General features: G+C 43.7%; 2 protein-coding genes and 1 pseudogene across 15 annotated transcripts in view; all 3 read left to right on the top strand.

Annotated features, from left to right (window-relative positions):
* Window positions 1-2,595, top strand: part of bin1b (bridging integrator 1b) — a 49,927-nt gene extending 47,332 nt beyond the window's left edge. For all 9 annotated transcript variants that reach the window (XM_042318158.1, XM_042318161.1, XM_042318159.1 and 6 more), the window contains 4 exons: window positions 14-52; window positions 216-269; window positions 487-588; window positions 693-2,595. In XM_042318158.1, the coding sequence (XP_042174092.1) occupies window positions 14-52; window positions 216-269; window positions 487-588; window positions 693-794 (297 nt within the window). In that variant the 3' untranslated portion in view covers window positions 795-2,595. The remainder of the gene's footprint in view (window positions 1-13; window positions 53-215; window positions 270-486; window positions 589-692) is intronic.
* A 907-nt stretch (window positions 2,596-3,502) lies between these two features.
* On the top strand, window positions 3,503-14,534 carry LOC112217939 (tubulin alpha chain-like). Of its 6 annotated transcripts, none has more exons than XM_042318171.1 (5): window positions 3,503-3,819; window positions 4,139-4,361; window positions 4,458-4,606; window positions 6,054-6,980; window positions 14,281-14,534. In XM_042318171.1, exons 1-5 carry the CDS (start codon window positions 3,817-3,819, stop codon window positions 14,329-14,331), a joined length of 1,353 nt encoding a protein of 450 aa, XP_042174105.1. In that variant the 5' UTR covers window positions 3,503-3,816; the 3' UTR covers window positions 14,332-14,534. The 6 variants fall into 6 exon arrangements, with proteins under 6 accessions (XP_042174105.1, XP_042174103.1, XP_042174104.1 ...); XM_042318172.1 differs by lacking the exons at window positions 3,503-3,819; window positions 4,139-4,361; window positions 4,458-4,606; window positions 6,054-6,980 and adding exons at window positions 10,982-11,119; window positions 11,317-11,549; window positions 12,777-12,999; window positions 13,096-13,244 and having other exon boundaries at window positions 13,354-14,534; XM_042318169.1 differs by lacking the exon at window positions 14,281-14,534 and having other exon boundaries at window positions 6,054-7,293.
* On the top strand, window positions 9,292-10,153 carry LOC112218124 (annotated as a pseudogene).
* Window positions 14,535-16,474: the final 1,940 nt, after the last annotated feature.

Here is a 16,474-nt window from a genome sequence, read left to right on the forward strand (position 1 = left end):
CTCTCCCTTCCAGACTGACACTGCCATGGCAGCCGCTGCAGGGGCTGCAACCGTAAGTACTGGAGTAAATGGGCCATTCATATGTAGTACAAACATTGGGTCCCTGGCATATCACTCCCTCTACAGTGTGATGTAACCATTGTAGAATTGATTGACCACTTAATACATTTCTCAGTATCAAATTAAGCATTTTCTCTGCTTATTTTTGAATCCAGACTGCGGTGACCAATGGGTCTTCTGAGGTGCTGCCGGCTGGAGTCATCTACAAGGTGAGCCCTTCGCCTGTCTTGTTTCTAGAGGACCATAGAGACAGCTACTGAAAAGGGGTTGTTTGAACACCTAGTTCCAGGTTCATGGAGGAAGAATACTAGTGTGCTGGAGTTTTTTTCAATATTCTGCCAACAATGGATCTTGGTTGTTGCGGTCAGTATATCTTAAATCAGGTAACAATATCGCCGTGTGTGATGTCCAAAACAAAAATTTCAGGTCAAAGCCATGCATGACTATGCTGCCACCGATGGAGACGAGCTGGAGATGAAAGCAGGAGATGTTGTGCTGGTCCTGGCCTGGGAGAATCCTGATGAGCAGGTCAGTAGCCAGCCGCATTCTACCCCCACTGAGAACTTTAACACGTTTTCACACGTGATTGGGTTACATCCTCTGATAACCCATGCTGTTTTGTGTGTGTGCAGGATGACGGCTGGCTCATGGGCGTGAAGGAATCTCATTGGCTGGAGAACAAAGACCTCTTGGCAAAAGGAGTCTTCCCTGAAAACTTTACCCAGAAGTTGTGAGCCGGACGTCCCATCCAACCTGCACTCCCCCTTCCCCTCTAATCCCTCTTCCGTCCTTTGGGACATCTGCCAGGATAGAAACAAACCAAAACCACATCATCTCAATCCTTGACCCATGTATCAAATGTGCTGGTATATTTTAGCAGATTCGCACGATTATTGTTTTGATTTGTTACATTTGACTACGTAATGTATGCGTTTTTTTGCTAATGTGGTCAGTAATGTATTTATGCTAAGCTAATGTGGCCAGTAGAAACAAAGAGTATGCTAGTTTCAATGAAAAAGTAATGGATGTCACACTGCTTGAACACCTTTTGACATATCATGTCCAAAAAAAAAAAAAACATTAAGAGTTGCATGATCATTTCACTGTAGTCATTTACTTTGTAACAACATCACACCCCTAGACAGAGATTGGGACTGCACTGGTATCAGTCCTTCAGTTCTGACTGTGATGAGACGAAAAATGTACTGGTACTGGACCAGAACCTTGGGGTACACCAGATTAAAGCAATGTTGACCTGGGTCATGTTCGGAAGGGTACTCTAAGAAAAACGTTTTGCAACGGGAAAACAAAAAAAAAATCTCTGTTCTTATTGGACAGTTCAGTAGTATACCTCCACATTCACCCTACTGGCTCTGTTGTCGTTAACTCTTAAGTCTATACTTTATGTCTGTATCAAACTTTAAGTCACTATTATTATATTTTGCCCAATGAAATGCAAAAAGACTCAGTAGCTGTTCTGAAACCATGTGATCTTATATCTGTGACCCGTTTAATGTACCATTTGCCTCTGAGAAGTGGGCTCCCTAGGCTGTCGCTCTGCTAAAATGAATGTTTTATCTATTGTACTGTCTCACTTGCCACCTTTATTGTACTGTCCCTCTCTCCTAAGCAGTAGTTGAAAGGGAAATAAAGGAAACCCAGCCGTTGCTCTCTCCCTTAGAGAGAAATCTCTCAGAGATTGGGTCAGTGGTCAGGAGTCAGGACACACATCAGAATCAGGCTCCCTAGATCTGTGTATTTTTCTATCAGTCCCTCTCCTGTGAAAGAGATTCCTGGGACATGTGTTAGGTAATGGTGTGCAGAAGCCCTGCAGCGTTGCAACCATATACATGGAATCCATAGAAAGGGCTTTGAAGTTGAAACCTCTAGCCCTGGCAATTTGACTGGTAAACTCACGTGTGCAATGGCTGCCAGTCCACCCACTATGCCACCATTGACTTGAATGAGGAAGCCTGTTCTATGGATTCTATTTCTATGGTTGCGACAACTTTTGTGAAACACTGGATAACTAAAGCAAGAGCATAATATGCTCTCAACTCTGTGGTATTGGTTTCATTAGAACTCAGGTTATTGCTTGGCTCTGAGTGGAGTGATAAGGGCTCAATCATAAAATCTACACCTAACTGTCTGTATTAGAATATGTTGATAAGGGCTAGGGGTAATGAACAAACCGCATGTTCAGAAGAGTTTTACAACTGTGGTCAATGTTCTGATCAAAAGTAAGGCAACTATTTATGGGTGTCATACAATTTTAATGTAACAATCCATACAAGTATTCAAAGAGCCCTGAAACAAATCATCTCAATGTCCACATTGTGTCCTGCTGAAAACCAAAGTTAAACTCAAGTCAAATTAAGCCTATGGGATGTACTGTATTCAACTCCTAGATGTAGCTGGAAATCAACACCTGTGTGAACCCACTGTAACTGTATGTTTAAAATGTCTCTCAGTGGAAAGTGAGCGAGCCTGTAACCGACAGTCTTCTTTACAACATTAAAGATGGGTTCAACACCAGACACTGTGGCCTTCATTGTTTCACCTGCTTTACACCTGGTGGTTAGAACACCTCTGCATGCTGCCTGTATGGTGATAGCCTAAACAACATTTTCACACCCTACTGATCACACATCAGAAAACCAATCAGACAGCTGCCCCTCACTCGGGGACTACACCCATATAGTAGTGGTCTGTGCTACTTTATTATAACACCAGATGGCAGTGTGACTTGACAGGCCTTTAAGGCAAAGCATTGTAATGGCGGCCAATAGCAGGACTTGCTTAGTCACATTCCTCTCATGACATCATTGCTGCTTCTGTGGTGAATATACAGTATACTCTGTTAGCAGGTGCATGGGATGGAGATGCTTCCAGGACTCGGACTGGCTCCCCTTTCAAGCCATGCCTCAAACAATCACTACGGATTCAGTGACATAAATAGATATTTCTTAACTCCCAAATAAGTATAGGAGCATCCCCATAAATTCATTAATTTTATCATATGAAATGGATAAACAAGTCAAATGTTTTGAAAACCTGATAATTTTGTAAACAAACTAATTATAAATGATTCCTTGTGCCAATGAAGGAGTCTTGAGTTAAAAGGTCACCTTGGTGTAGCTGTTACCTATGGTGCCTGTTACCATAGGATACAGTCAACGAAGCGTGAACCACAACAGAACCCTGCCAGGCCACAGGGACAAGGGGAGGGAGTGAGGGCGGGCGGGGAAGGCAGCGCCTTTGAATAACAAATGGCTCAAGCAGCAGGGGCTATGGGGGAGGGGATCAACCATCTTAAAGTGACTAATTCCTTCGTTAACGGACCCATGGTACTGCCACTAACATAGTATGTGTATTTTCTAAACATTTGTTGTGGTACAGGTTGTTCTTTAATGTTTAGGGATTAAATTAGTCCCCTTAGGAACCTTTTGTCCTACGTAAGGTGGGGCTGGTCGGTCGGATGGTCAGTTACACATTATCATCCTGGGTAGATGGGGAGGAGTTATTGATGTGCGGCAGGGCTTGTATGCAGTGTCTCCTCTCGAGCTGAATGATTGGCTTTCCTCTTCCCAGCCCAGAACTCCGATCGACCAAACACATTTAACCCCTTTGTTACCAACAACAAAGCTTGTTACCAAGGTGTTCGCTAATCCTATAAATACAGACGAGCCGCCACCAGGACACACAAGCAAGATTTCTGTCGCAGATCCTTAACGTCGGCCTGAAGAAACTGCAACAATGGTAAGCTTCTGAATATTATGTCTCCTGCTCCCTTCATGCAGCGCTCCCATCCTTTGTGTCTTCAATACGCCTCATGTCTCTTAAAACAGATCTGCTTCTTGTTTCATTGCCTTGATAGATCAAATATATATGGTTAGAAATAGAATTGTATTGGCAATATTGATACTGATAATGTTACTGAGCAAATTAAGAGATACGTTTAGCTGTAACATTAGAAATGCTATTTAGTTGTTTGACCTAAATCCTCCCAAAAACCGTAACCTGAAGTTGTGAACATTTTAATATGGCTAATGGTTTCAATTGTGTCCTTTCTCTGCAGCGTGAATGTATCTCTGTCCACGTCGGCCAGGCAGGTGTCCAGATGGGCAATGCATGCTGGGAACTGTACTGCCTGGAACATGGGATCCAGCCTGATGGACAGATGCCCAGTGATAAGACAATCGGAGGGGGAGATGACTCCTTCAACACCTTCTTCAGTGAGACTGGAGCTGGTAAACACGTTCCTCGTGCAGTTTTTGTAGACCTGGAGCCAACCGTCATCGGTAAGTTGACAAACAATTTACCTACTGACATTCCAATCTCCATATTTTTATAGGTTAAAGCTACAGATATTAAATGTCAATTCCCCATGTCCACAGACGAGGTCCGCACAGGTACCTACCGCCAGCTGTTCCACCCTGAGCAGCTGATCACAGGCAAGGAGGACGCTGCCAACAACTATGCCCGTGGTCACTACACCATTGGCAAGGAGATCATCGACCTGGTACTCGACCGGACGCGCAAACTGGTAAGACCCAACCTAGTCATCTTTCTAAGTGGATGTTCCGTCCATCTTTGATACAAATATATAAGGTTTGTAATGCATTCCTCCCTGTTTCTTTCAGGTAAGAATGAACTGGTAAGACTCATAGCATTTTAAAGCAAGGCCTTGTGTTGACACCAAATGTGGAAATGCTAATAAATACTAGTGGAGTTGATCAATATCAATACTTCTATATGATATCCATAACGTTTGATATCGATGTGAGCAAGGCCTATCGTGATATCGGTTTATCCGATAGGGCCCAAGGGGGTGTGGTATATAGCTAATATACCATGACTAAGAGCTGTTCATCTGCACGACGCAACGCGGAGTGCCTGGACACAGTCCTTAGCCGTGGTATATTGGCCATATATCACAAACCCCCGGGTGCTTTATTGCTATTGTAAACTGATTACCAACGTAATTAGAGCAGTAAAAATAAATGTTTTGTCATACCTCTGGTATACGGTCTGATATACTATGTCTGTCAGCCAATCAGCATTCAGGGCTCGAACCACCCAGTTTATAATTGCTGAACTAGATTATTATGTAAAAGGGCATACATGACTATTGCTACAGACACAAAACCCGCTCACAGGTTCAACTTAGCTGGAGTGCTTCTGAGTATGCTATTGAGAACTTTCTCTGTTGTAAAACATCCCACGTATAAATACGGTAACGTACACACACTTGAGGGTAAAACATTATTTATGCGCAAAATAGTTTTTTTTTTTTTTTAAACATGATGGTTTGATGGTGCCCTCTGATGTCCTCCCCCCATGCTTGCGGAAACAATAGAGAACAAACGAGGAAAGCACCACCACCAGGTTTGACGCCGTTTTTCAAAACCGTAAGACGCAAAAACTAAAACTTAAGAACTGGAGGCATAGAAATAGTGCACATAGAACAGATCTACCACTTCTTAGACTTGCTTTCAATGAGGATGACAGGCAGGTAAGCCCAGTGGTTAGAGTGTTGGACTCGTAACTGAAATGTTGCAAGATCGAATCCCCGAGCTGACAAAGTCAAATCTGCCGTTCTGCCCCTGAACAAGGAAGTTAACCCACTGTTCCTAGGCAGTCATTGAAAATAAGAATTTGTTCTTAACTGACTTGCCTAGTAAAATAAATTTAAAAATGTAATAAGTGGGGTGGAGAGGAGACTTCAACAGACTTCCCATTGTATTCAAACTGGTTGTGTAGGTTGATTAGGCCCCCTGGACATTCACACCTGGCCCAATGGGCAACGAGCAAGCAGTTGTCTGAACTTCACAAAGCCGTGGAAATGTATTCCACACAGTTGCAATGTTATTCATTCAAACTAATATGATATCGGTTTGAAAAAGTTAAACTGATATGGATATTGATTTTACATATCAGTGCCCATCACTAATAAATACATTTATTACATTTCTACCTTCTGTTTCTTTCAGGCTGACCAGTGCACTGGGCTCCAGGGCTTCCTGATCTTCCACAGCTTTGGAGGCGGCACCGGTTCTGGGTTCACCTCCCTGCTGATGGAACGTCTCTCTGTCGACTATGGGAAGAAGTCCAAGCTTGAGTTTGCCATCTATCCAGCTCCCCAGGTGTCCACTGCTGTGGTGGAGCCTTACAACTCCATCCTGACCACCCACACCACCCTGGAGCACTCGGACTGTGCCTTCATGGTGGACAATGAGGCCATCTATGATATCTGCCGCAGGAACCTGGACATTGAGCGCCCCACCTACACCAACCTCAACAGGCTGATTGGTCAGATCGTCTCCTCCATCACCGCCTCCCTGCGCTTTGACGGGGCCCTAAATGTGGACCTGACAGAGTTCCAGACCAACTTGGTGCCCTACCCCCGTATCCACTTCCCTCTGGCTACCTATGCTCCAGTCATCTCTGCTGAGAAGGCCTATCACGAGATGCTATCAGTGGCTGAGATCACCAACGCCTGCTTTGAGCCAGCCAATCAGATGGTGAAATGTGACCCACGTCACGGCAAGTACATGGCCTGCTGCCTGCTCTACCGTGGTGATGTTGTGCCGAAAGATGTCAACTCTGCCATCGCCACCATCAAGACCAAGCGCACCATCCAGTTTGTAGACTGGTGTCCCACTGGCTTCAAGGTCGGTATCAACTACCAGCCACCCACAGTGGTCCCTGGAGGAGATCTGGCCAAGGTCCAGAGAGCTGTGTGTATGCTGAGCAACACCACCGCCATCGCTGAGGCCTGGGCCAGGCTTGACCACAAGTTTGACCTGATGTACGCAAAGAGAGCCTTTGTGCACTGGTATGTGGGAGAGGGCATGGAGGAGGGAGAGTTCTCAGAGGCCAGAGAAGACATGGCAGCCCTGGAGAAGGATTATGAAGAGGTGGGTACTGACAGTGTAGGGGACGAGGGGGAGGAGGAGGGAGAGGAATACTAAAAAGTAGTCAACTGGTAAAGAACAACATCTGTGAAGAACAACAGGGAATGAAGAGGAGGATGCGGGGGTGGAAGTGTAGAATGTTAAGATCTATAATCTCAGCTTTACAACATGAATGTTGAAACTACACAATTCTATGATTGTCAGCCAGATACAGTTTTGACCAAATCGAGAATAGTAACAATAATTTGTAACCATCTATTTCTTTGGATATGAATCCTCTGTGAAAAAATAAAGCATTCATTATCAACGCCCAAAATATTGGTCTGTGTCATGCTTGCTCAAAACAAATTTTTCTGTAATGTCAATGCATAAACCCTCTACCCTGTCTCATTCCACAGCTTGTGGCAAGAGGTTCTGCCTTGAGGGAAGTCAGTCATACTGTATCACACAATGATCTATTTGAGGAGGTAGTGCACCATCAACCACCTCACACTGGTGTTAATGGTGTCCTCTGTCTTTCCTGAACTTCGGCTAAACCTCTCCATCCCGTCCTGCTTCAGCTGTGGGAGAGTGTTTGGTTAAGGCTATTGAGTACTGTAAACACACCACTTTTGGTGATACGTAGTCAGCTCACACTGAAGCCATCTAACTTTCAGGTCTCTATTTCTTATGAAACAAAGCGCCAAGCTCAGCTGACACACAGCTGTAAAACACTGACTCCTGAGAAGAAGAGAAAATGATTGGTAACTAAAGACAAACAAATGAGAACTACAGTATCTCCTTAGATACTCATTGATGAAAAGTCAACTGTGGCTACAGTACCTGTGGTTATGCATTGCCCAACACTTGCTTACATTCAGTGTATTTAACAGCTAACAAAACCTTAGTGGTAGAACCATCATTTTCACCACACTCAAAAGTAAAACAAATACTGCTGCGGTAATGCCTTAGAGCTGTGAATTTGACAGCATGAATTGTAAAACTACACAATATTGATGGCAAGATAAATCATTTAGTTGATATATAATATGCTCTTTTAATAGACAAGCATTTTTTATAAATATTACATATAGTTAGCCAATCCTTTGAAAGGAAAGACTGCTTCCCTGGCAAACAATGAAGACTTCTGACCACACACACACCAGATAAACTAAGAACAAAAGCACTTGGTTTCAAAAAGAACAACTTGTGTGAAGCCAGCTGTTCACATTCTGTTATAGACAATAGGACTATAGACAGAGCTCTGAAATGACACCTGCTTTACGGAAGACTGAAGTTGAGGTTTTCCCTAGGCGCCCGCTCACCTGAGGACATTTGCATTGTAAATTAATCTCTACTACTATGGTGACCATAATGATCTCCTGTAACAACAGCCTATTCAGGTCACCATGGGGAGGTATCCATTTTCTTTCCTCAGGGCAATGGGACAACATGACCTTTACAAAATGGATCCTCTTTAGTTGGAAAGAGTTTGAGCAGTAAATGTGTACAGTGTCCTCTAAGGTAAATGAGTGAAAACCATTGAAACAGGAGCACAAAATATCTTGAAACAGACTTTGTTCAGAGTGCAAAATACATTTTTAAATAGTTATTTTTCTTCATATAACTTCAGTTACATTTTACTTGTAAAATGCTCAATATTTTACTTGTAAAATGTAACTACTATATGAGGAGGGCAAGGCAAATAAATGTAATACATATGGGTCTTATTTCACAAATACTGGACAGGTCAAGGTTCCTGTTCACCCATCCTAGACTCAAGGTAGCAATTCATATTATTGGTCTTTGTCCCTGTTTCAGTTAAGAATCAAAGATAGTATCAGCTTATCCGAGTTCTCCAGTTACTACAACAATGCACCGTTGTTGCCTAGCAATCCGGCACGGTTAAAAAGTTGCTCCATGAGCCTTTACATGGCAATATAAAGGATTCCCCGGGTAGGCAACTGCTTCAAGAGAGTCCGAGAGTCTGAAACGTTTTCTAAAATCTAATGTTTGCTTGCAATTTTAAAAAGTTAAAATATTTAAAAGACAAATATTAATTTAGTAAAAGATGATGATTTTAGTAATATTTTCATGTTACGTTTGTCATTGTGAGGCAATTAACTAGAATTAACTAACTAGATCATTAAAAAAAAAACTCACCAGGCCATAGCAAACTTTATATTAAATAATTCAATCAAGAAATAGAAATGAGTTTTCCTCAAATTAGTGTAGCAAGAGTTCAGCTGTTTCCACCACAGCTTGTTCTTAAAAAAACATTTTTCTTTAATGGCATGTGACTTGAGTGATTCCTTTCTGTCTCTCCAGGGTGAATGTATCTCTGTCCACATTGGCCAAGCTGGGGCTCAAATTGGAAATGCATGCTGGAAGCTCTACTGCCTGGATCATGTGATCCATCTGCATGGACAGATGCCAAGTGGGGGGGAGATGACTCCTTCAACACCTTCTTCAGTGAGACTGGAGCCGGCAAACATGTTCCCCGTGCATTCTTTGTAGACCCGGAGCCAACTGTCATTGGTAAACAGGAGGCTTTCATTAACAACTGATGGAATTTGACAAAAAGCATATGTCAATAGTAGTTTTATAAATGTATTGTTGTCTCCCAATAGATGAGGTACGCACAGGTACCTACCGCCAGCTGTTCCATCCTGAGCAGCTGATCAAAGGCAAGGAGGACACTGCCAACAACTATGCCCGTGGTCACTACACCACTGGTAAGGAGATCATTGAACTGGTACTCGATAGGACTCGCAAACTGGTAAGACCCAAACTAGTCATCTTTCTAGGTGGATGTACCTTCTATCTTTGATAAAGAAATATATGGTTTGTGACACATTCTTCCGTGGTTCTTTCAGGCTGACCAAGGCACTGGGCTCCAGGGCTTCCTGATCTTCCACAGGAGGCACCGGCTCTGGGTTCACCTCCCTGCTGATGGAATGTCTCTCTGTCGACTATGGGAAGAAGTCCAAGCTTGAGTTTGCCATCTATCAAGCTCCCCAAGTTTCTACTGCTGTGGTGGAGCCTTACAACTCCATTCTGACTACCCACACCACCCTGGAGCACTCGGACTGTGCCGAGTGAGGCCATCTATGAAATCTGCTGGGTTTTTCATGCTCAACAGTTTCCCGTGTGTATCAAGAATGGTCCACCACCCAAAGGACATTCAGCCAACTTGACACAACTGTGGGAAGCATTGGAGTCAACATGGGCCAGCATCCCTGTGGAACACTTTAGACACCTTGTAGTCCATGCCCTGACGAATCGAGGCTGTTCTGAGGGCAAAATGGGGTGCAACACAATATTAGGAAGGTGTTCCTAATGTTTTGTACAATCAGTGGATGTGATTGAGTTGAAATGTAACGAGGCTCGTCTTCTAAATGTTTAGTTGGGGCCAAAAACAAATAGCTAATTCCACAGCAGTTCAGTCTTTGTAAAAGCTGACCTACAATTGTGTTCTCTACAAAACTAGGTTAACAGGGTACTTAAAAAGGCGCCATCTCCAATATTTACTATCATTTAAATTAATGATATAGGCCTACACATCGATTCTTAAGAAAGTGTAACCAATATAACTTATAAATGCCCCTTGAGCATGAATGAAAAAATACATTTAGGATTGTGACAAATATTTCTTACTTTAAAAAGATTACTTTCGGTTTAGGCTACTTCTCGGCTCTTTTGTTCCCAGTAGCAGGTATTATATGCAAAGTTGCAAGCCCCTCCCCTGTGCTTTGAGTAGTTTCTTTCCCTTCCAGTAGAGCCAACTTCCATTCCCTGTTCTCTACATTAAATATTATATTAGTGATAGTGATTATGAAAGATATTACCCACGATGTAACATCTGCTTGTCAACCTTTAATTGCCCGAGGAGCATTCCTTTGGGTTATAGAGTGTGGAGTGTGGACTGTGCATTGAAAGCAGAACTACAGCTCTGACTCTGTCCCTGAGAGAGATTAGCAGCTTGCCGAGGGGCCGCCCCTTTTTTTGTGCTAACAGTCGCTCCCGCCAAGACAAAATAATACAGCTTCCTGCATCGCCCTTCCACCAGACATATAAAACCCCCACCGTGGCCCCCTCCCCCATTACAGCCTTCATTCTCCGAATCCTCAACGTCGGCCGAAGGAAAGAAATCTGTCAAAATGGTGAGTGCTGAGTACTGCAGCTGATTCTGAAAAAAATAACTACATTTTAGACAAACAGTGAGAGAAATAATTATGTCCTTGGATTGAACATTTGTACATTTTCGGTCAAATATATAGGGGTATATTTATTTATAGTTTGTTAGTGTTTGATGGTACACTATCATTGGCTAATGTTTCAGGTTTTTTTTATCTTATAGATAGCATTAAAAGCCACGCTGCCGTTGTTGGATAGGCTGTGGGTTTGGGTGCAGTGGAGACGGACTCAGCACTGTGACGAAGGGGACTCAGAGCATGTGGGGCTGACGCCAGAGAACTGGCACAGTTTCCTCCACCAGCGGGAGGAAAGCACATTACAGTCAGAAGCACTTGCCTCAATTTGATGTAGAAAGGAATTTTCAAGAACAATTATTCCATTTGTTTGGGTGGAAGGGTATTTACAAAATTGTTTACTTGACCATTTGTTTTGGCTAAATGCAATTTTTTGTTGTACTTTCATTCTTGAGTAATAACAGGGGAGGGAATATTTGTATATGGGTTGAGCAGTTATAAAGAGAAAAAAAGTTTGAGTATGTTCTAGAGGACACAATCAGATATCCTGTCTGTGCGTTACACAAAGCAGCGCGCTTTGGCACTGAGGGCAGAGTGGGGAGTGGCCTGCCGGGCTATGGATTTTTCCTCTCTAGCACTGGGAGTTCATAACTGCACTGCTGGTTTCATTGGAGAACGACTGCCCCCTCTCATTGAAGACAGGGTTAGTTCAAGACCGACCGCAGCACTACAGGCATTGTTAGCAGAAAGCAGGATCCACCCATTATAATGAATGGAACAAATTGCAATCACCCTGGTCAATCTTCCTGTAAATAAATGTTTTATTGGGAAGACAATCACGGTACCAATAATTGTTGTTCACACAGCTCAGTCTCTGTGGGGCTGCAGTAATAACCCGCATATGACTCAGCATTCAGCTGCCCAAAGCTTCACAGCCTGCGGAGAAGCAACCCCACCCTTTAGCCAGCTGTCGTTGGGGTAATATAAGATTTAAAGCTGGAACAGGTGTTAAGACACAGTAAAATGACTACTCTCACTATTGACTCATAATAATTTGTATCCTAACAATAGGACTACTGATTTGCAGTTGGTATGGATGGTGCTTGTTGTCAAGCAGCAATGACATTGAATCCCTGGCCTATGATCGATTCAGATATCTAGACTGGGACAGTGAGAGAGAGTATCATTGGAAACTGTGGGCTATATGCATGTGACCAGTCTGCAGCCAGGAATCTAAAATGGAAAACAAAGGAAAGGAAATAGAAGGTCCTACCTTCATCATGAATAGGATTCACAGATGTCAGGGCTGATTTCATTGGATGGATCATTTTCAGATATATTCTTCCACAGCCAGTTCCATGAATAACACTTGCTCTTATTCATCCAACGGAGCTCTTCAGAGTTTGTGGAGGTGTAGACGGTTTCTTGGCCACAAACAGCTTGGCCTGTACCTAGAGCCATTAATGTATTGGAGTGTCAACATTTTTTCTTTTGTGTTTTGGTTGAATAACAGATAGGATATCCATGAGCATTCATCAGTTGAGGGAGGACGTTTTCTTGACGTTGAGCTTCATGAAGGCCATAAGTTGACACCTCTGTTTCTCTGCAGCGTGAGTGTATTTCTATGCATGTCGGCCAGGCCGGAGCCCAGATGGGCAATGCATGCTGGGAATTGTACTGCCTGGAACATGGGATCCAGCCTGATGGACAGATGCCCAGTGATAAGACAATCGGAGGGGGAGATGACTCCTTCAACACCTTCTTCAGTGAGACTGGAGCTGGTAAACACGTTCCTCGTGCAGTTTTTGTAGACCTGGAGCCAACCGTCATCGGTAAGTTGACAAACAATTTGCCTACTGACATTCCAATCTCCATATTTTTATAGGTTAAAGCTACAGATATTGAATGTCAATTCCCCATGTCCACAGACGAGGTCCGCACAGGTACCTACCGCCAGCTGTTCCACCCTGAGCAGCTGATCACAGGCAAGGAGGACGCTGCCAACAACTATGCCCGTGGTCACTACACCATTGGCAAGGAGATCATCGACCTGGTACTCGATAGGACTCGCAAACTGGTAAGATCCATTTCATTGCTAGGCCTTGTGTTGACCTTGTACTGAAACCAAAAGGGATACATTTCAATGAAGGGTAATAATGACATGTTCTTCCCTTTGTTTCTTTCAGGCTGACCAGTGCACTGGGCTCCAGGGCTTCCTGATCTTCCACAGCTTTGGAGGAGGCACCGGCTCTGGGTTCACCTCCCTGCTGATGGAACGTCTCTCTGTCGACTATGGGAAGAAGTCCAAGCTTGAATTTGCTGTTTACCCAGCTCCCCAAGTTTCTACTGCTGTGGTGGAGCCTTACAACTCCATTCTGACTACCCACACCACCCTGGAGCACTCGGACTGTGCCTTCATGGTGGACAATGAGGCCATCTATGATATCTGCCGCAGGAACCTGGACATTGAGCGCCCCACCTACACCAACCTCAACAGGCTGATTGGTCAGATCGTCTCCTCCATCACCGCCTCCCTGCGTTTCGATGGAGCCCTCAATGTGGACCTGACAGAGTTCCAGACCAACTTGGTGCCTTATCCCCGTATCCACTTCCCTCTGGCCACCTATGCTCCAGTCATCTCTGCTGAGAAGGCCTACCATGAGCAGTTGTCTGTTGCTGACATCACCAACGCCTGCTTTGAGCCAGCCAATCAGATGGTGAAATGTGACCCACGTCACGGCAAGTACATGGCCTGCTGCCTGCTCTACCGTGGTGATGTTGTGCCCAAAGATGTCAACTCTGCCATCGCAACCATCAAGACCAAGCGCACCATCCAGTTTGTGGACTGGTGTCCCACTGGCTTCAAGGTCGGTATCAACTACCAGCCACCCACAGTGGTCCCTGGAGGAGATCTGGCCAAGGTCCAGAGAGCTGTGTGCATGCTGAGCAACACCACCGCCATCGCTGAGGCCTGGGCCAGGCTTGACCACAAGTTTGACCTGATGTACGCCAAGAGAGCCTTTGTGCACTGGTATGTGGGAGAGGGCATGGAGGAGGGAGAGTTCTCAGAGGCCAGAGAAGACATGGCAGCCCTGGAGAAGGATTATGAAGAGGTGGGTACTGACAGCATCGGAGAAGAGGATGAAGAAGGAGAAGAGTACTAAAGGGTGTAACTCCTGATCTGCTGATGTTCCATTAATATAGTCTACCAGTCCCGGATAGTGCAAGTAGTAAGAAAACAACAAAAAGGGTTTAACGGACTAATATTGGAAATCATTCCATAGAGTAAGCACATTCCACCCAGCTACAAGAACCACCTTCCTGCCTCACATCAGCCATTTTGAATAAAATATGAAAGAAAAAAAAAGCTTCTTGTGTTTACTGGTTGAAACCTCTTGGTATGTCAACATGAAGTAGCAGATATATCTGGCGCGTTGATCACACCGACAGCGTAATTCCGCAAAATAATATGCAGCATCATCTGGATGTGTGCAACAAAAGTTCAACATTCCCTTTCTACAACCATTTCTGTCAAGCCGTCTATGTATACAGTTTGAAGCATATGTTCAATAAATCCAATGTATGCACCACACAGAACGCACTGCAACGCAATGCTGCAAGGCAATGCTGCAAGGCAAACACGGCAGGTCGCCTAATGGTTAGAGTGTTGGGCCAGTAACCTAAAGGTTGCTAGATCAATCCCTGAGCTGACAAGGTAAAACATCTGTTGTTCTGCCCCTGAACAAGGCAGTTAACCCACTGTTCCTAGGCTATCATTGTAAATAAGAATTGGTTCTTGCCTAGTTAAATCAAATTTAAATAAATACATTGAAAATTAATGTACTTCTGGTGTACCAAAAACTGCAATGACGCTGTCGGCGTGATGTGCCAAGCTGAGAAAAAGATTCAGCATACAACTGTAGGACATTTTAAAGTGAGCAGTTTCTAAAGTTGGTGGTAGGCCAAGCTATATGGAGCTGCAAAACTTACACGTCGGACATTTAGAGAGGTTTACTAAACCCTCTCGCTCTCCGCAATCTCTCCAGATGTTTTCTGACCATACAACTTTATGCTACTGCATGCTATAGTACAGATCCTGTACAACAAAATGCACTCAAGTTATACTGTATGCTTGAAATGTATGGTAATGGTATTGGTAAACAAGCTCCACTTTGAAAAACAACCCAATCCTCTTACTGAGCTCTTCACTGCCTTGCTAGCAATGAAGAGATTAAACATGCATTAGGGCCTAAATGTTAACAGCCTTTCCCTTCTATGATTGATTGAAGTGATGGTGATCCTGCTGTTAAATCCCACTTTGTTAGAGCCTCAAAATATTGCTGTCTACCAAACCCAGTATCAATAAGAGGACTTAAAGTATAGGCATATATCAGAGAAAACAATAACTCGTTGTTTTCACGGATTCTGTGATGATCTAATTTATGACATACACTCTACACATTTTCTAACAGTGCTTTCATGACAACTGTGAACTCTGACATCCGACTTCAGGGCGTTCAAAACAACAAAACAACTGGGAACTAGAGAAAAAAACGAGGTCCGACTGGGGAAAACCGAACTTGGGTACTCTTTCTGGAGCGCCAACTTTCCGACCTAAATATAACTGACGTCATGATTTGACCTCGTATTTTTCCCAGTTGTTCTGAACGCGGCATTGGGAACTCCGGACAAAAACCGAGTTCAAATCATGACGTCAGTGATCTTCAGGACGGAGTTCTTGAAAGATGCCCGATTTGGAATTACGAGTTGGATGACCGATCAAAACCGTTTTCCGAGCCGGAGCTAGTTTCCCCACCTCTTGCTATCAGATTATAGTCGAACGTAAACTAGACTGGCCAATAAAATAGTGAGTAAAAAGAGTACACATTTTCGCTAATTCTTTCTGTATGAAGGGGATGCTAGCTCTTCTAGCTAACAGCATTGGCGTGGCCTCTCTGGCGCGCGATATGCCTTCACGGCTGGCCAAAAACTTTGTTATTTTAAATTTAATCAAAAGGACTTCGTGGTTGAAAGTACATTTATATTACTGTAACGTTGAATGTTCATAACACTTGGATTGGATGATTTTGTCAGCATATTGGGATGAAACCTTACCTCACACTAACTCTCGTTGGCAGTAGGAGACGTCAGTCTGTTTGCGTGGCAAATACGACACGTGCATGTTTGAAAACTAATTTGACCCCTTGAACGATTGTGATTGGTAGGATTTGAAAAAGATGAAAACCTGCACAATAAACAAACATTGTAAAAAAAAATCTGAGAAAACAGCACTCAGTCTATTAAGCA

Source organism: Oncorhynchus tshawytscha, unplaced genomic scaffold (assembly GCF_018296145.1).
Source record: "Oncorhynchus tshawytscha isolate Ot180627B unplaced genomic scaffold, Otsh_v2.0 Un_contig_3761_pilon_pilon, whole genome shotgun sequence".
NCBI classification, from domain to species: domain Eukaryota; kingdom Metazoa; phylum Chordata; class Actinopteri; order Salmoniformes; family Salmonidae; genus Oncorhynchus; species Oncorhynchus tshawytscha.

Excerpts from the sequence above, each read along its gene's own strand:
- LOC112217939 (XM_042318168.1), top strand. The coding sequence starts at position 11,784 with ATGGATTTTTCCTCTCTAGCACTGGGAGTTCATAACTGCACTGCTGGT. Across the intron at positions 11,871-12,776 it reads CCCCTCTCATTGAAGACAGG|CGTGAGTGTATTTCTATGCA; the intron begins GTTAGTTCAAGA and ends GTTTCTCTGCAG. Across the intron at positions 13,245-13,353 it reads TCGATAGGACTCGCAAACTG|GCTGACCAGTGCACTGGGCT; the intron begins GTAAGATCCATT and ends TGTTTCTTTCAG.